Below are 19736 nucleotides of genomic sequence, written 5' to 3'. Positions count from 1 at the left end.
AACCCAACAACCCCCCCTTAACCTTACTTTTTAGGACACTACGGGCAATTTAGCATGGCCAATCCACCTAACCCGCACATCTTTGGACTGTGGGAGGAAACCGGTGCACCTGGAGGAAACCCACGCACACACGGGGAGGACGTGCAGACTCAGCACAGACAGTGACCCAGCCGGGAATCGAACCTGGGACCCTGGAGCTGTGAAGCATTTATGCTAACCACCATGCTACCGTGCTGCCCCTAAATATAACAGTAATTCCTCTCTCGGACAGAGGAGTCAGTGCATAGTCAATTATTAAATATAACTGTAGTTCGTCTATCAGAGAGAATAGTCAGTGCGTAGTCAAAGGCGGTGGCACTGCTGCACAGTGGTTAGTTCTGCTGTCTCACCATGTCAGGTTCGATTTGGACCTTAGGTGACTAAATTGTTAAATACTGCAGAGTAATTGTTAAATACTCTCTGTAGAGAGAGGAACAAGCCCCTCAATTTCCCTTTTTCCTGGGCTGGTTTTCTTGAGTGTACTGTTCGCTGCGGGTGGAGTGGCTGTGTAATACATGCAGCTAAGTTCAAGAATCATTGTGCCAAAATCAAAGTGGAATAATATTTCTTTTGCAGCGAAAGCAAATTACTTTGTCACACCGCAGTCCCTCAGAAGAGAGAAATTACCATTGCTGGTTTCACAGTTTGGCAGAGGATCTTTCATTGTCTCCTCAGAGCCGGAAAACAGCACCAAGGTAGGACCGCATCCTTTAGCTCACTGGGCTAAATCGCTGGCTTTTAAAGCAGGCCAGCAGCACGGTTCGATTCCCATACCAGCCTCCCCGGACATGCACCGGAATGTGGCGACTAGGGGCTTTTCACAGTAACTTCATTGAAGCCTACTCGTGACAATAAGCGATTTTCATTTCATTCATTTCATTTCATAGTCAAAGTGGTGTTCGGCTTCACAAAATGGGATTGCTTCAGATATTCCTTCTGTGTTTGCATCCTCACTCACTGTGTATCCTCACTCACCAAGTGTCACTGACGCGTCGTGCTGATGGGATCCCCCGTCATGTCCGTGCTCTCCAGATCCCCTGTCCGGGTTGGTGCTTTCCCTCTCTCCCGTCCTTTGCTGTAGCAAAGAGATAATTCCAGGCTGAACGTAGGGTCATTTGGGATGAGTGATTGCTTCATAAGAACATAAGAACTAGGAGCAGGAGTAGGCCATCTGGCCCCTCGAGCCTGCTCCGCCATTCAATGAGATCATGGCTGATCTTTTGTGTACTCAGCTCCACTTTCCGGCCCGAACACCATAACCCTTAATCCCTTTTTTCTTCAAAAAACTATCTATCTTTACCTTAAAAACATTTAATGAAGGAGCCTCAACTGCTTCACTGGGCAAGGAATTCCATAGATTCACAACCCTTTGGGTGAAGAAGTTCCTCCTAAACTCAGTCCTAAATCTACTTCCCCTTATTTTGAGGCTATGCCCCCTAGTTCTGCTTTCACCCGCCAGTGGAAACAACCTGCCCGCATCTATCCTATCTATTCCCTTCATAATTTTAAATGTTTCTATAAGATCCCCCTCATCCTTCTAAATTCCAACGAGTACAGACCCAGTCTACTCAACCTCTCCTCATAATCCAACCCCTTCAGCTCTGGGATTAACCTAGTGAAACTCCTCTGCACACCCTCCAGTGCCAGTACGTCCTTTCTCAAGTAAGGAGACCAAAACTGAACACAATACTCCAGGTGTGGCCTCACTAACATCTTATACAATTTCAGCATAACCTCCCTAGTCTTAAACTCCATCCCTCTAGCAATAAAGGACAAAATTCTATTTGCCTTCTTAATCACCTGTTGCACCTGTAAACCAATTTTCTGTGACTCATGCACTAGCACACCCAGGTCTCTCTGCACAGCAGCATGCTTTAATATTTTATTGTTTAAATAATAATCCCGTTTGCTGTTATTCCTACCAAAATGGATAACCTCACATTTGTCAACATTGTATTCCATTTGCCAGACCCTACCCATTCACTTAACCTATCCAAATCCCTCTGCAGACTTCCAGTATCCTCTGCACTTTTTGCTTTACCACTCATCTTAGTGTCATCTGCAAACTTGGACACATTGCCCTTGGTCCCCAACTCTAAATCATCTATGTAGATTGTGAACAATTGTGGGCCCAACACGGATCCCTGAGGGGTACCACTAGCTACTGATCGCCAACCAGAGAAGCACCCATTAATCCCCACTCTTTGCTTTCTATTAATTAACCAATCCTCTATCCATGCTACTACTTTACCCTTAATGCCATGCATCTTTATCTCATGCAGCAGCCTTTTGTGTGGCACCTTGTCAAAGGCTTTCTGGAAATCCAGATATACCACATCCATTGGCTCCCCGTTATCCACTGCACTGGTAATGTCCTCAAAAAATTCCACTAAATTAGTTAGGCACGACCTGCCCTTTATGAACCAATGCTGCGTCTGCCCAATGGGACAATTTCTATCCAGATGCCTCGCTATTTCTTCCTTGATGATAGATTCCAGCATCTTCCCTACAACCGACGTTAAGCTCATTGGCCTATAATTTCCTGCTCTCTGCTTACTCCTTTTTTAAACAGTGGTGTCACATTTGCTAATTTCCAATCCACCGGGACCACCCCAGAGTCTAGTGAATTTTGGTAAATCATCACTAGTGCATCTGCAATTTCCCTAGCCATCTCTTTTAGCACTCTGGGCCAGGAGACTTGTCTACCTTTAGCCCCATTAGCTTGCCCATCGCTACCTCCTTAGTGATAACAATCCTCTCAAGGTCATCACCTGTCATAACCTCAGTTCTATCAGTCGCTGGCATGCTATTTGTGTCTTCCACTGTGAAGACCGACCCAAAAAACCTGTTCAGTTCCTCAGCCATTTCCTCATCTCCCATTATTAAAACTCCCTTCTCATCCTCTAAAGGACCAATATTTACCTTAGCCACTCTTTTTTGCTTTATATATTTGTAAAAACTTTTGCTGTCTGTTTTTATATTCTGAGCAAGTTTACTCTCATACTCTATCTTACTCTTTATAGCTTTTTTAGTAGCTTTCTGTTGCCCCTTAAATATTTCCAGGGTTGAGCAGCTGAATGAAGGGTTGTTGAGGAATAAGTGGAGGGTGGCAGTGTTTAGGGGTGAGTGGCGAGGAGCTTTGGGGGTTTATGAAGGTAGCTTTCGTCTGGGTTGGATGGCATTTCCTGGAATGTTGAACACGTAGGGTAAGTGCTCGGAACTGAATCTGATTCGCCACATCGAAGATCCGGCAGACCTGAATCTTTGGAGCTTCCACACCAATCAGAGAGAATGCTGCTCTCAATCAATTGACTCAAGACACCTTGGTTGATAATTATCATTGCATCCCATTGCAGCCTCTGGGATCTTGATATGTGCAATTCAGCCACTGTATTTCCTGCATGAAAAAGGTGACTAAATTTGCAGATGCTTTGGAATGTCATGAGGCGCAGGGAGGTGCAGTATTAGCACAAGTTTATGAGCTCCCACAATTGATGGCTGTTCTACAGGAGATTTTTGGAAGAATCAAATGAAAGCTGAGTTCAAGGAATACGATTTGGGGCCATCTTATTAAATGAAAGGAGAAAGAAGCTGCGAGGTTTCGTAGTGAAATCTCAGGGATCAGACCTCGGCTCTTTAATACCTGGCTCCAGTGGCGGGGCAATTAATTTGCTGATGCACAAGAGATTAGAACTGGAAGGAAGCAGAGATCTGACTAGGTTTTAGATCTGGCCGAGTTACAGAGCTCGAGGTTAGGTGGCCTCACCGGGTTTTGAACATAAAGCGATAGCTATTGAGCTGCAGGAGATTGCCAAGATAGAGAGGTGGGACCACGGAAAGAGTTGAACACAAGACTATGGCCATAGAGCTGGGGAATATGACCAAGATAAAGGAATATGGCCACTGAGGGAATTGAACTAAGGCGAAGGCTTTAGAAATAGAGAGGGTGAGGCCACAGAGGGAGTTGAATGCAGAGATGGTTTTCTAAGGCTAAAGTGGAGCGATAAGCTCAGGTTTACAGAGCATGCAAGCTTCTCCGCGCAAACATCCAGGACTCCCATCCCCCTATTCCGCACTGACCTCTCAAATTAATAGGCATTCCTTTGAGTCGATGTAAAATTGTCACAGTCTTTTCTGTCCTCTCCTCACAGATTTTGGCATCATCCAAAGACGTCTATCAGGTAAATTGAAAATCTGCAATCGTCTCGTTCATGTTGGAAACCGTTTAAACCTTTCGCCTTGATACGATCCAGGGAATCTGTATTGGGGCCATTGATCCTTCCTGAGCTATGAGGCGCCCAGATCTGATCGCAGTATAGTGGAACCTGAATGCTGTCGCATCATTTCCACCCTTTCAACTCCAGTCTTCAAGACAATTTATTTAAATTGGGCAGTTTTGCAGAAATCTGGGTCCCAGAGGTGGCTGGGTGCCCTGGGACATGAACCACAAAAAGTAGAGTTAGGAAGGCAGATTAATCTTGTTACTAATCACAAGGGAAATAAAATATAAGAGTTGGGGTGTTTTGCTCCAGTTGTACAGGGTATTGGTGGGATCATTTCTGGAGTATTGTGTACAGTTTTTGTCCTTCCTATTTAAGAAAGGACATGCGCACATGAGAAACCATTCAGAAAAAGTTGTCTCAACTGATCCCTTCAGCGACGGGGTTATCCTTCAAGGAAAGCTTGGGCCAGCTGGGCCTTTAACCATTGGAGTTTAGAAGAATGAGGTGGTGATCTGATTGAAACATAACAGATCCTGAGGGGAATAGACGATGAATGCGGAAAGGAGGTTTCCCCTTGCGGGAGAGACCAGAACTAGATGGCGTGACACAGTTTAAGAAGGTGTGTGTGTGTGTGTGGTGGGGGGGGGGGGGGGGGGGGGGGGTTCCCAGGCTATTGGACATCCCTGGGTTTTGGATTTGGATTTGTTATGTGTACTGAGGTACAGTGGAAAATATTGTTCTGTGTACAGTTCAGACAGATCATTCCATACATGAAAAAAAATACATAGGGCAAACATGAATACACAATGTAAATACATCGACACAGGCATCGGATGAAGCATACAGGAGTGTAGTACTACTCAGTAGAGAAGATGTTTGAAGAGATCAGATCAGTCCATAAAGAGAGTCATTTAAGAGTCTGGTAACAGTGGGGAAGAAGCTGTTTTTGAATATGTTAGTGAGTATTCTCAGACCCGCTGAGATGGAATAAGTTGGAAGAGGGAATAAGCTGGGTGGAAGGGGTCTTTGATTATGCTGCCCGCTTTCCCAATGTAGTGGGCGGTGTAGACAGAGTCAATGGGTGGGACGCAGGCTTGTGTGATGGACTGGGCTGTGTTCACAATCTTGGGCCGAGCAGTTGCCATTCCTGTGGCTGTGATGCAGCCAGTTATGATGCTTTCTATGGTGCATCTGTAAAAGTTGGTAAGAGTCAATGTGGACCCGCCGAATTTCTTTAGATTCCTGAGAAAGCATCGACGCTGTTGTACTTTCTTGGTCGTAGCGTCGATGTGGGTGAACCACGACAGATTGTTGGTGATGTGCACACCTGGGAATTTGAAGCTGTCAACCATCTCCATCTCAACACCATTGATGCAGACAGGGGTGTGTACGATACTTTGCTTCCTGAAATCAATGACCAGCTCTTTAGTTTTGCTGACATTGATGGAGAGATTGCTGTTGTTACACCACTCCACTAGGTTCTCTCTCTAGTTACCTCTCGTTCTGGTCTCTCCCACCTAGAGGTGACTAGGTGGTCTGGGGCAGGACAGAATGACAACCTGGCTGTTTGTCTGGCACTCGGGAACCGTGGCAATGCGAGCCTGGCACCAAGGTGGGATTGCCAGGCTGGCAGGGGCATTGCCAGGGTGCCCAGCTGGCACTGCCAAAGGTTGAGGTCTGAGGGGGCTTATGCCCATGAAAGTCAGGATGAAATGGGGGGCTGGGTATTACAGTAAAAAATTGCAGCAAGCTGCTGTGCAGAGGGACCTGGGTGTCCTTGTGCATGAATCACAAAAAGTTGGTTTGCAGGTGCAGCAGATTAAGAAGGCAAATGGAATTTTGTCCTTCTTTACTAGAAGGATGGAGCTTAAACACAGGGTGGTTATGTTGCAGCATTATTGGGTGTTGGTTAGACCAAACCTGGAGTACTGTGCACAATTTTGGCCTTACTTGAGAAAGGATGTACTGCCACTGGAGGGTGTGCAGAGGCAGTTCAGTAGGTTGATTCCGGAGTTGAGAGGATTTGCTTATGAGGAGAGACTGTGTAGACTGGGACTATACTCATTGGTATTTAGAAGAATGAGGGGGATCTGATAGAAACATATAAAATTATGAAGGGAATAGATAAGATAGAAGCAGGGAAGTTATTTCCACTGGTGGGTGAAACTAGAACTAGGGTGCATAGTCCTAAATCTGCTCACCCTTATTTTGAGGCTGAGTTCAGGAGGAACTTCTTTACCCAAAGGGTTGTAAATCTGTGGAATTCCCTGCCCAGTGAAGCAGTTGAGGCTAACTAGTTGGATGCTTTTAAGGCAAAGAGAGAGAGATTTTTGAACAGTAAAGCAATTAAGGGTTATGGTAAGCGGGCGGGTAAGTGGAGCTGAGACCACAAAAAGATCGGCCATGATCTTATTGAATGGTGCAGCAGGCTCAAGGGGCCAGATGGCCTACTCCTGCTCCTAGTTCTTATGAAGGGCGGGGGGAAGGGCGGATGAAGGACAGGTATGAAGAGGCCTCGTAAAAATTGGTGTGTGGCAGCGTGAGAGTCCCAAAAGTGGGCTGGGGGTCCCAAAAGAGAGTGGGGGAGGGAGAAGGGGGGTTGGGGAGGGGGGGGCGGAAAGGCCTGTAAAGGGCCTCAGCGATCTAATAGCAGGGTGCCTTGGCGTGCGGGTGGGGTAGGGTAATGCTCGTGTGTGGGGTGTGACATTGTCCATGGGTGGAGGGTGTGGGGACCTTCAGGCTGACTTGAAGTTCGGGGCACCCATTTAAAATGGTGGCTTGATCTCTGAGGAGCCAATCTGGTTAGCAAGTTCAGCTCCTCACTGCTGAAAAAGTGTGGGCTTGACAGGGGGGAAAGTCCCAACGGCCCATAGAAATGGCTCAGTGTGGGTGAATACTGGTGTGGATCTCACCAAAATGGTTGGCAAGAAACATCTGGCCAAACCCACCCAAATTGAAACTTCCAAACATTTTTGTTGAATTTCTCCCAAGGAGAAATTTATTTTTTCTCATAGTGTGGTGAACCTGTGGTACCTCCTTTTGCCACAGAGTCAGGATCATTGAAAATTTTTAGGGAGGGTCAGGAAGAAAAGTGGAGTTGGGCCACGGTTTTATCAGTCGCGACCTTATTGAACGGTAGAGCAGGATGAGGATAGAATGACCTCCTCCTGCTCCTAATTCAGGTGTTCGGATTCTGTTGGCCTTTAGAGTTAATTTTGCTCCCTGTCGGTTACGTTCTGATGAGCTGTGCTCCTCCATGTTTCCTGGAGGCTGCGAGATGAAGCCCTGCTGCAGTGCAATTGAACACCCAACCAAATCATCTCGCACCAAAAAGGCTGTTGGACCCTTATACCTGTGGCAGGTCTCTGGTGGAATGTGCAATAAGCCCCAATCCCTGGCTTTATTCTGTAGTCATTCTGACCCCGACTATCTCACCTAGCCTCTCTACTGCCAATGCTTTATTACTGCATTAAAAACAGAAAATACAGCTTAAACCCATCTGTCTGGCAGCACCTGTGGAGGGAGAAACAGCTAACACTTTGAGAACTGTGAAGCAGGATAGAGAAGGTGGAGCAGAATAAATGGGATAGAGATAGATGGGAGCAAAGATCGTGGCCTAGACACGGCGGGCGGGCAGTTGGTCGGCTGGGATGTTAATATTTTGCTGTTTATTGTTCATGTTGTTAAGGTGTTGAGTTGGGTTGATGATTGAGGTGTTTGAATAGGGTCGTTTCCTCTGTTCTGTTTTCTAAAAAGATTTTCCTCCTTCATGGGCTTTGTAGTTGCTGGGACACCAATGGGGTGATGGGGGATCTTTCCTCAGTTTAAGGCCTTTGTTTATTATTGGTGGGAAGGAGAATCGGGTGAGAAACGTGCTTGGGCGGATATGAAGGCGATGGTTGAGTGTTAGGTGGTGCAATGTTCTTGTCGGATGGCCTGATTTATATTGCAAGAACACTTGTAGCTAAAGCTATAAATGATTTATTAACATTAACTGTGGGTCAAATATATACAAACAACAGATGAATAATAGCATAGACATGCACAAACAACCTCTCTCCCAGCTGTCCAGTCAGTCTGAGGTCACCTGACTCTAATATTCACTTATATACTAACGAGTATCCAAGTGGTCAGTCGGTATATTATAACAACCATGATATCACTATATTCCCTTTCCTTTGAAGGAATAAATTAATACATTATCACCAGCATATTTGCATGTGATATCATTAGTCTGTGAGTCTTAACAGTATTAATTTTTAAATTTTTTTTAAAACTGGGTCAACAAAAATATATATGTACAATGAGTCCAAATCTACAAATTGAGTCAATCAGGGTTTCTTCTGACTCTGATTAATCTTCTCAAAGTTTGACTTTGCTGCTCAGAACTTGTAGATTCAATGTTCTCCATGACATTCTCATGCTCAGGAATTGCTGAACTATCTGATACTGCAGCTGAAGTTGATTAATAGAATCATAGAATTTGCAGTGTAGAAGGAGACCATTCAGCCCATTTAGTCTGCACCGACCCTCCTAAAGAGCACCCGAACCCAGGCCCAATCGCCCATCTTGCAACCCCTTATGGGGCAATTTAGCATATCCCATCCACCTAACCTGCACATCTTTGGACTTTGGGAGAAAACTGGAGCACCCAGAGGAAAGCCAGATTCGACTGTAGATTCGTCATCCATCACGTTGTTGTGAAAGTTTTCTCTGCTTTTTAAGAGCACACAACAATTTCTTCTTAAAACCAAGCCATGCGCATTGATTTATTCTTAAAACCAAGCCTGCCTGTCTGTACATTATAGGAATGAGGTGCTACTTCTTCAAGTACAATGGCTTTTTTCGACCAATTGCCTGAATCTTCTATTCTCACAATGTCATCACTATTCAGAGGTGGTAATGTTCGGGACACTATCATAGAACTGCTTTTGTTTTGCTTTAAATGTTTTGCATTTCCTGAAGTACCATTACATTCTCCTCCTTCTTTACCAAGTATGGAAGTGCGGTACGCAACTTTCTAATCAGGAGTAACTCTGCTGGCGATCTACCATGTGACAATGGTGGTGCTTTTTAACTCAATAGTGCGAGATATGGATCAGATTGGCTGTCCATTGCTTTCTGTAATGATTGTCTTACAATATGTACACTTTTTTGTGGTTAAGATCTTTGGGGTTCATGCCTATACGAGCATCACCATTTATTGTTTCACTCATACCATGGAATTTACCCCCTTGGTAGGTTCTTCTACTTGATAACTGGTGGTTTTGTATCTGAAAGGGGTGGTAGGGTAGAAATGAGATTGACATGCAGATCTACATCTTCAGAAATTTCACTACTAATAGTTTGTATTGGTGCTGTAGATTATGCATCTTCTTTAAATTGTATCTCGTTGGCGAATGGTAGTGCGCTAAAATCAGTGAACGCATCACTGAATTTGCTGATCGATGTTCGCGGAATCATTGAAATGTTGATCCAATCTTTGTGGGTACTATATTCCAACTGCACTAGACCTATTTCTACACAGGACTGATCACCGAATAATGAATCCAAGCCCTCAGAAACAATACAGAATGGGATGGAATAAACTGTGTTCTTTACCACCATGCTCGGGTCACCAGCACCGTAACATTTAATGCTTGAACCATTATAATTTCTCGGATATATTTTGTGATTTCTTCTAATCGACTGAATTTTTAGTTTTTAAAAACATCAGTCATGCTGATTAAATTGGCTTTGGCACCAGCATCTAACTTCAATTGGACCACTTCAAGTGGTAGCAGCCATATGTCTTCAGCAACTGCATTTATTTTAAATTGAGTATCAGTTTGCATTTTTTTAAGTGCTGGAGAATTTTATGATGTCTCCAAAAAAATTATTCTATGTTATTACTCCAATAAACAGTGATGCGTCATCACTGGAGACCTCTGTGCTGACTGATCGAGGGTTGAGCTTTGAGTAACAATTCTGAGCAAAATGATTTTTTTCCTTTGCATCTGGAACAGAACTTGCCAATCGCCTTAATTTGTACCTTTGACCACATCTTTTACACAGAAATACTTTGTTCTGATATTTAACCTGTTTGTTGATGTGCGAGGAGCTGCAGGAACTTGCCCGCATTTTTTCAGAAGTTTCCCGCTATTCTGGAAGAAGGGCGGAAACCAGAGTGCTTTCCTCCAAGAAGACGTAGCCATTACTGAGAAACATTTTAGAATGCTGTGCTGTTTGCTCCAGAGCCTGACAGATCTTAACTGTCTGTTTCAAAGACAACTCCAATTCCCTCAGCAACCGTTCCCTCAGCTTATTTTCATTCACACCAAACACAATCTGGTCCCGAATCATGGAAGATTCCACCGCAGAAAATTTACAGGTTTTAGCTTTTAACTTTAAATCAGTGATGAGATGATCTCTGGACTCTTCTGAGTTCTGTAAACGTGATCTAAACACATAGCATTCATAAACTTGATTCTTTCTGGGGCTGCAATGTTCATCAAAACTTCTAATTACTTCGTTAAAATATTTACGATTTTCATTATTTGCAAATGTAAACATATTAAACAGCAATTGCTTTGGGCGATGTGACTGCTAGGATAATCTCGACCTTATGTAAACCTGTTGGTCTCCTAAATTTACTCCAGTAAGAAACAGATTAAATTGTTGTTTAAACACACGCCAGTTGCTGTCCACATTACCATGAAATCTGAGACTCATTTGTTGCTTTCAACGACTCCCTGTTGTTCATTCTGGCCGTCTTCAAAATCTTAAAATCTCTGTGGACCTTGTGGCAGGCTTCACTTGATGATGTGATAGCTTTTCTCAGTGTTTAATACCATCCAGACCTGGTACCATGTAATGTTCTTGTTAGATGGCTGATTTATATTACAAGAGCACTTGTAGCTAAAGCTATAAATGATATATTAACATTAACTATTGTTCAAATATATATAAACAACAGATAATAATAGTATGAACATGCACAAGTAACCTCTCTCCCAGCTCCATAGTCAGTCTGAGGTCACCTAACTCTAACATTCACTTCTAGGTTTTCTCAGTGTTTAATACCATCCAGACCTGGTACCATGTAATGTTCTTGTTGGATGGCCTGATTTATATTACAAGAACACTTGTAGCTAAAACTATGAATGATATATTGACATTAACTGTGGGTCAAATATATACAAACAACAAATTAATAATAGTATTGTTATGGGCCAGGATTTAGAGAACCCCAAAGTGCATCATGGAGTTAACCTGTCCCATAACTTTTAATAGATTGTGGTATGGGGAGCATACGACCCACTCTACAGGTGTGGTACAACAGAAATGGAAAAGTATTTTTTAAAGCAAAACAATGTTTATTCTATGAACTCAAGTTAACCTTTTTGAAACATACAGTGAATATCTTAGCAACCATTAATTCAAATACAACCCCCAAAGACTACAACACTAAGTAATCCTTTAAGTTTACCTTTTAACATCCATACGACTTAAAACACCAGAAGCACATCAGGTTAAAGTCATTACTGTTATTAGTTTTAAATCATCAGGATTGATTTACAGTCTTTAGATTACAGAGAGAGATTCATACACCTTCTGGCTGTGACTGCAGCTATCCAGCTCTGAAAATGAAACTAAAACACACCCTGCAGCAAACAGCCTAAAATGAAAGTAAAAAGCTGACAGACAGCCCAGCTCCACCCACTCTGACATCACTGCAGTAATAAACACCCATTTCTTAAAGGTACTCTCACCACAGATATTTATATACATACCCATTTATACTCTCACGTGACAGTATGAACATGCACAAGCAACCTCTCTCCCAGTTCCATAGTCAGTCTGAGGTCATCTGACTCTAACATTCATTAATGGACTCCGAGTGATCAGTCGGTGAATTACAACACAACCATTAAATCACTACAGGCATTGCCAAACTTTCAGTACTATTATTTGGCAGCAAATGATGAAAAGGTGCTCGAGTGGTTCAGAGAATCGTATTTGGGTGGGGAGCAAGTCTAGCGGTGCTGATAGCAGCTCCGTTACTAGTGGTACCAAAGAAACACTTGTCTAATTTGCTAGTACCAGCCTCTCCGAACAGGCGCTGGAATGTGGCGACTCGGGGCTTTTCACAGTAACTTCATTGAAGCCTACTCGTGACAATAAGCGATTTTTTCTTTCTAGTAGTAGCCACGTTAAAAATTTGGAGGCAACTCCTCATCAGTTTAACTTGAGGGCTGCCTCAGTTATTCAAACCTGCTAGTTCAAATGTGATATTTAGAGAATGGAAGGATAAAGGTTTAGAGAAAGTGGGAGACTTACTTTCAGAAGCTCCGTTCGTTAGCTTGGGGGAACTGAAAGAAAAATCTGGGCTCACAGATATGATGGGTTCAGCTACCTCCAGGTGCGCAGCTGGGTCCAAAAGTATTTTCAGCCTTTTCAATGAATCGGCCTTTTACCTCACTCGAGAGGATCTTATCCTGCTCTGGTTCGGAGGTAGCCAGCACGTCAGGTATATACCAGCAGATAATTGGGCAGGAGACGGGCTCTGTTGAGGATGTGAAGGCAAAGTGGACGGAGGATCTGGGTCTGCTCTTGGAGGAAGAGGTTTGGTGTGAGTTGCTGAGGAGTGTGAACTTGACCTCATCCTGTGCAAGGCTGAGTCTCATCCAGCTGAGAATGATATTCCGAGCACATTCTACGAATGCTAGAATGAGCTGATTTTTTGAATGGGTGGAGAATAGATGTGATTGGTGCCTGGGGGGGCCCAGTATATCATGCGAACATGTTCTGGTCATGCTCAAAGCTGGCGGACCTCTGGAGGTCCTATTCTGAGACTGTATCAGCAAACCCGAGCATTAGGATGGAGCCTATTCCCATTGGTGGCGATTTGTGGGGTTTTGGTTGTGCCGGAACTCCAGTCGGGGGTAGGTGTCCTGACCTTTGTTTCACTGAGGCCAGGAGGCGGATCCTCATGGCCTGGAGGTTGATTACACTGCCAAGTGACTCAGCGTGACTGAGTGACCTGGTGGAGATTTTACACCTCGAGAGGGTCAGTGGGAGGACTTTATCTCAGATGGTGGTCATTTATATTGTACTTCAAAGAGCTGTTCGCTGTTAGGAGAGGGGAGATAGCACGCATGAGGGGGGTTTAGAAGCTAGGTTTTACTGTGAGAGAAGAGGCGGGTGGGAAGGATATTTTTATTGTTTAATTGTTCTATGTTTTTATATGTTTTAGAACATAGAACATACAGTGCTGAAGGAGGCCATTCGGCCCATCGACTCTGCACCGACCCATTTAAGCCCTCAGCTCAACCCTATCCCCTTAACTCAATAACCCCTCCTAACCTTTTTGGACACTAAGAGCAATTTAGCATGGCCAATCCACCTAACCTGCACGATTTTGGACTGTGGGAGGAAACCAGAGCACCCGGAGGAAACCCACACAGACACGGGGAGAACGTGCAGAATCCGCACAGACAGTGATCCAGCAGGAAATTGAACCTGGGACCCTGGCGCTGTGAAGCCACAATGCTAACCACTGCTACCACACTGCCCTTTTATATTATAAATCTTATGTTAATGTTGTTGAAAAATAGGTCATGGCAGAAGGACTCAAAGCCTTGGTTTGTTCCTCTTGCTGCATGTGGGTGGCTGGGAACATTTCTCGTACCTGGGGCCAGTATGTGTGCAGGAAGCATCTCCAGCCACAGCTCCTGAAAGCCCCCATTTCGGAGCTGATGGGGCAGCTGAGGACATTGCGGTGCATCCGTGAGCCGGAGAATGTAGTGGATGTCACGTATAGAGAGGTGGTCACACCACAAGCTCAGACTCCACAAAAGGGGATGGCTGAGCCCAGGCAGACCAAGAGAACGAGGCAGGCAGTGCAGGAGTCCCCTGTGGCTATTGCCCTGCTAAACAGATATACTGTTTTAGATACTGTTGAGGGGAATGACCTCTCAGGGAAAAGCAGCAGCAGCCAAATTCGTAGCACAATGGGTTGTTCTGCTGCAGAGGGAACGAGTAAAAAGTGTGAGAATACAATAGTTGTAGGGATTTGATTATAAGGGGACTAGATTGGCGTTCCTATGGTTGCAAACGAAACTCCAAGATGGGATGTTGCTTCCCTGGTGCTAAGGTCAAGGATGTCTTGGAGCAGTTGCAGGATATTCTGGAGGGGGAGGGCGAACAGCCAGTGGTTAGGTGTACATCGATACCAACAACATGGGTAAAGAAAGGGATGAGATCCTAGAAGCAGAATACAGGGAGTTAGGAATTTGAGAAGTCGGACCTCAAAAGGTAGTAATCTCACGATTACTGCCAGTGCCACATGCTAGTCAGAGTAGAAATAATAGGATGTATCGGATGAATACGTGGCTAAAGAGATGGTGTGAGGGGGAGGGTTTCAGATTTCTGGGGCATTGGGACGGTTCTGGGGGAGGTGGGACCTGTACAAACTGGACGGATGGTACCTGGGCAGGACCGGAACTGATGTCCTGGGGGGTGTACTTGTCAGAGCGGTTGGAGAGGGTTTAAAGTAATATGGCAGGGGGATGGGATTCAGAACAGGGGAATCAAGAACAAGAGAAAAAGAAAGAAAGGCGAATAAGAAAAGTGATAGGCAGATGAATCAAGGGCCTGTATCAGATAAAAACACTGTAAAAAATAGCGGGGATGGGACAGGTACTGTTGTGATAGGCCTGTGAAATAGTATTGTACATATTTAGCAATGCGACCTCCAACCAGCTGGTGACGTCAGACATCGATCACGTAGCTTGGGACACTGGCCAGTTGGTAGTATGGCGTACAACAGGGCTCTCGCACAGAGGGTAGTTCCAGGAGAGTTCACGGAACTCAAATGGTATCCACGTCTGTTAAGTATTCTGTATGTTATCTTTCCACGTGTTCTGCAATAAATCATCATTCTAGTTAAGTCACCAGGTGTTCTGTGTGCTTCATTGCAACGGCACGGTCACAGAACACAACATGGTACCAGGTTTTATTAAACTTTTAACGGTAACAACGGAAAAGACGAGGCGAGATAGGCCAAAGAATGAAAAGAGAAGATTTTTCCACTGAGGGTGAACTCCGGCTATCTGCAACTGAACACAGTAAACAATGGTAAAGTTTGAGATGGAAGGTTTAAAGGCACCCCACCAGCTTCAGTTCTCAGGTAACATAGAAAACATTGGCGTGCTTTTCAGCAGCAATTCGGATTCTATATTGTAGTCTCTGACCTGCAGGCACAACCTGACAAGAGGAGTACAGTATTGCGTTGCTGCTCACGGTCGCAGGTCCTCAAACAACACAACCATACAATGCCTTCGCCTGTGACAGCGAAGAGAGAGCAACAGCTATGATGAGGTGATAAAGTACTTTTATTGGTATTGATCTCCGGGGGGGGGGAAAGAAGTATGCGTACCTGGCATATTTAGTACAAGTACCCAGAAAGAAGAGCTTCAATCAGAAAACCATATCAAAATGTGTCATGCAAGTGAGTGGGCTGCACAGCAGACAAGAACAATCAACAAAAAAACTGCCAACATGGAAGAAGACGCTGGTGCCATAAGCACTTTGACGCAGTCGAAAAAGAAATGTGGTCTCAGTGCAGGCGGCCATTTTAAGCGCTGACAGAAACTGCCATCGTATGCCGGAAATGTGGCAATCGACATGGCCCATAGCAATGCCTAGCATTTGGAAAGGTATGTTCCAGGTGGGGCCGTACAAATCACTTTGCATCCTAAGTGGACCAAATCTGAGCAGTTAACGCAGTTGATGAGATGCCCCCCAAAGAAGACTCTTCAACCACCTGGGTGGGCTAATTCCCCAATACAGATCCAGTATGGCCTCTCCCCTAGTTGGACTATCTACTTATTGTTTTAAGAAGTTGTCCTGGATACACCTTACAAACTCTGCCCCATTCAATCCCCAACACTAAGTGAGCCCCTGTCAATATAGGGGAAGTTAAAATCACAACATTACAACCCAGTTGCTTTCACATCTTTCCAAAATCTGTCGACATATCAGCGACTTTATCTCCTGCTGGTTGTTGGAAGGCCTGTAGTAAAGCCCCAACATTGTGACTACACCCTTCCCATTCCTGAGCTCTACCCATATAGACTCACTCCATGAGTCCTCCAAGGTGTCCTTCCATAGGACAGATATGATATTCTCCTCAACCAGTAATGCAACTCCCCCACCTCGGCAGCACGATAACACATTGATTCGCACTGCTGCTTCACAGCGCCAGGGACCCGGGTTCGATTCCCGGCTTGCAGAGTCTGCACGTTCTCCCTGTGTCTGCGTGGGTTTTCTCCCACGTAAGCCGGGTGGGAGGGATCCTTGATTATGCTGCCCGCTTTCCCCCGGCAGCGGGAGGTGTAGATGGAGTCCATGGATGGGAGGCAGGTTCGTGTGATGGACTGGGCGGTATTCATGACTCTCTGAAGTTCCTTGCGGTCCTGGGCCGAGCAGTTGCAATACCAGGCTGTGATGCAGCCCGATAGGATGCTTTCTATAGTGCATCTGTAAAAGTTGGTAAGGGTTAATGTGGACATGCTGAATTTCCTTAGTTTCCTGAGGAAGTATAGGCGCTGTTGTGCTTTCTTGGTGATAGCGTCGACGTGAGCGGACCAGGACAGATTTTTGGTGATGTGCACCCCTAGGAATTTGAAACTGCTAACCATCTCCACCTCGGCCCCGTTGATGCTGACAGGGGTGTGTACAGTACTTTGCTTCCTGAAGTCAATGATCAGCTCTTTAGTTTTGCTGGCACTGAGGGAGAGATTGTTGTCGTTACACCACTCCACTAGATTCTCTATCTCCCTCCTGTATTCTGACTCGTCGTTATTCGAGATCCGGCCCACTATAGTTGTATCGTCAGCAAACTTGTAGATGGAGTTGGAACCAAGTTTTGCCACGCAGTCGTGTGTGTACAGGGAGTAGAGTAGGGGGCTAAGTACACAGCCTTGCGGGGCACCGGTATTGAGGACGACTGTGGAGGAGGTGTTGGTGTTTATTCTTACTGATTGTGGTCTGTTGGTCAGAAAGTCAAGGATCCAGTTGCAGAGTGGAGAGCCAAGTCCTAGGTTTTGGAGCTTTGATATGAGCTTGGCTGGGATTATGGTGTTGAAGGCGGAGCTGTAGTCAATAAATAGGATTGCAGTGTTAATGTAAGCCTACTTGTGACACTAATAAAGATTATTATTATTACTTTTACATCCCCCTCTATCCCGCCTGAAGCATCTAAATCCTGGAATGTTTAGCTGCCAATCCTGTCCTTCCCTCACCCAGGTGTCTGTAATAGCAACAACATTGTAGTTCCAAGTACTAATCCATTGTGCCCCAGGCTACTGTGGGAGGCGAGGAAGGAGATTGCAGGGGCTCTGACCCAAATTTTTAATTCCTGTCTGACCATGGGGGAGGTGCCAGAGGACAGGAGACCAGCTAATGTAGTCCCACTATTTCAGAAAGGTTGTAGAGATAAGGCAGGGAACTACAGACCAGTGACTCTCACATCAATGGTAGGGAAACTATTGGAGAAAATTCATCTCCACTTGGAGAGACAAGGTTTCATCAAAATAGTCAGCATGGTTTTGTCAAAGGGAGGTCATGCCTCACAAATGTGATTGCATTTTTGAACACGTGACCAGTTGTATAGATGAGGCTAGTGAAGTTGATGTAGTTACATGGATTTCAGCAAAGCCTTGACAAGATCCCGCTTGAGACTTATGAAGAAGGCAAATGCATTTGGGATTTACATAGAATTTACAGTGCAGAAGGATACAGGGTAACTTCATAAGGTGGATTCAAAATTGGCTCAGCTGCAGGAGACAGAGGGTGATAGCTTTAGTGACTGGAAAGCAGTGTCCAGTGGCGTGCCACAGGGATATGGCTGGGTTTGTCACTTATATAAACGACATATGTGACTGGGGAGTAGGATCAGTAAGTTTGTGGATAACACAAAGATTGGCCGAGTGGTTAACAGTGAGGTTAAGTGTCTTGCGTTACAGGATGATATAGACAGGATTGTCAAGTGGCAGCTGAAATTTAACCCTGAAAAGTGTGAGGTGATACACTTTGGAAGGAGTAATGTGACAAGGAAGTATTCAATGAATAGCCTGAAACTGGAAAGTTCCAAGGAACATAGGGACCTTGGTGTATTTGTCTATGGATCTCTGAAGGCAGAAGGACAGGTTAATAGGGTGGTGAAAAAGGTATTTGGGCACTTGCCTTTATCAAACGAGGCACAGATTACAAAAGCAGGGAGGTCATGTTGGAGTTGTATAGAACTTTGGTGGGCCACAGCAGCAGTATTGTGAGCACCTGGAGGAAACCCATGCAAACATGGGCAGAATGTGCAGACTCCGCAGACAGTGACCCAAGCTGGGAATCGAACCTGGGACCCTGGCGCTGTGAAGCAACAGTGCGAGCCACTGTGCTCCCATACAGCCCATTAAGTTATGAAGGGAGGTTGGATAATCTTGGGTTGTTTTCGTTGGAGCAGAGAAGACTGAGAGGCGACCTGATCAAGGTGTACAAGATTTAGGGGCATGGAGAGGGTGGATCGGGAGTAGCTGTTCCCCTTAGTTGAATGGTCAGTTACGAGTGGAGACATGTTCAAAGGTAAGGGGGGGGGGGAATTTCAAAAACAAAAATTTTAAGTACCCAATTCATTTTTTTCCAATTAAGGAGCAATTTAGCATGGCCAATCCAATCCACCTACCGTGCACATCTTTGGGTTGTGGGAGGTCAGACCCATGCAGACACGGGGAGAATGTGCAAACTCCACACAGACTGACCTGATGCCAGGTTGAACCCGGGTCCTTGGTGTCGTGAGGCAGCAGTGCTAACCACTGTGGCACCCAGGTTTAGGGAGGATTTGAGGAGAAACGTTTTTACCGAGAGGATGGTGACGGTCTGGAATGCACTGCCTGGGATGCTGATCGAGGCAGGTTGCTTCACATCTGTTAAAACGTACCTGGGTGAGCATTTGGCTTGACATAACATTCAAGGCTATGGGACAAGTTCTGGCAAATGGGGTTAGGTAGGCGGGTCAGGTTTTCGTAGTATTTACAGTGCAGAAGGAGGCCATTCCGCCCATCGAGTCTACACCGGCCCTTGAAAGCGCACCCAACTTAAGTTCACGCTTCCACACTATCCCCATAACCCCACCTAACCTTTGGACATACAGGGCAATTTAACAAGGCCAATCTATCTAACCCGCGTAGGAAACCCACGTAGACACGGGGAGAACATGCAGACTCCGCACAGACAGTGACCCAGCCAGGAATCGAACCCGGAACCCTGGAGCTGTGAAGCAACAGTGCTAACCACTGCCACCGCAAAAGGTGTCTTTTACGCGTCGGTGCAGACTCGATGGACCAAATAGATAGATAGAGAAATACAGCACAGAACAGGCCCTTCGGCCCACGATGTTGCGCCGAACTTTTGTCCTAGGTTAATCATAGAATTTTG

At 45.2% G+C, this 19736-nt stretch overlaps 1 protein-coding gene across 2 annotated transcripts in view; it reads left to right on the top strand.

The window, feature by feature from the left end:
• LOC119974539 (tectonic-3-like) overlaps positions 1-19736 on the top strand; it is a 102875-nt gene that overhangs the window by 42403 nt on the left and 40736 nt on the right. Inside the window, exons 4-6 of one of the 2 annotated variants that reach the window (XM_038813519.1) lie at positions 616-734; positions 4191-4220; positions 10317-11248. In XM_038813519.1, the coding sequence (XP_038669447.1) occupies positions 616-734; positions 4191-4220; positions 10317-10646 (479 nt within the window). In that variant the 3' untranslated portion in view covers positions 10647-11248. Of the gene's footprint in view, positions 1-615; positions 735-4190; positions 4221-10316; positions 11249-19736 lie in introns of those variants that run through there. The other variant, XM_038813518.1, reaches the window with a different exon arrangement.

The sequence above is a fragment of the Scyliorhinus canicula genome, chromosome 12 (assembly GCF_902713615.1).
Source record: "Scyliorhinus canicula chromosome 12, sScyCan1.1, whole genome shotgun sequence".
Classification (NCBI taxonomy): domain Eukaryota; kingdom Metazoa; phylum Chordata; class Chondrichthyes; order Carcharhiniformes; family Scyliorhinidae; genus Scyliorhinus; species Scyliorhinus canicula.
This window is presented reverse-complemented; position numbering and strand designations above follow the sequence as displayed.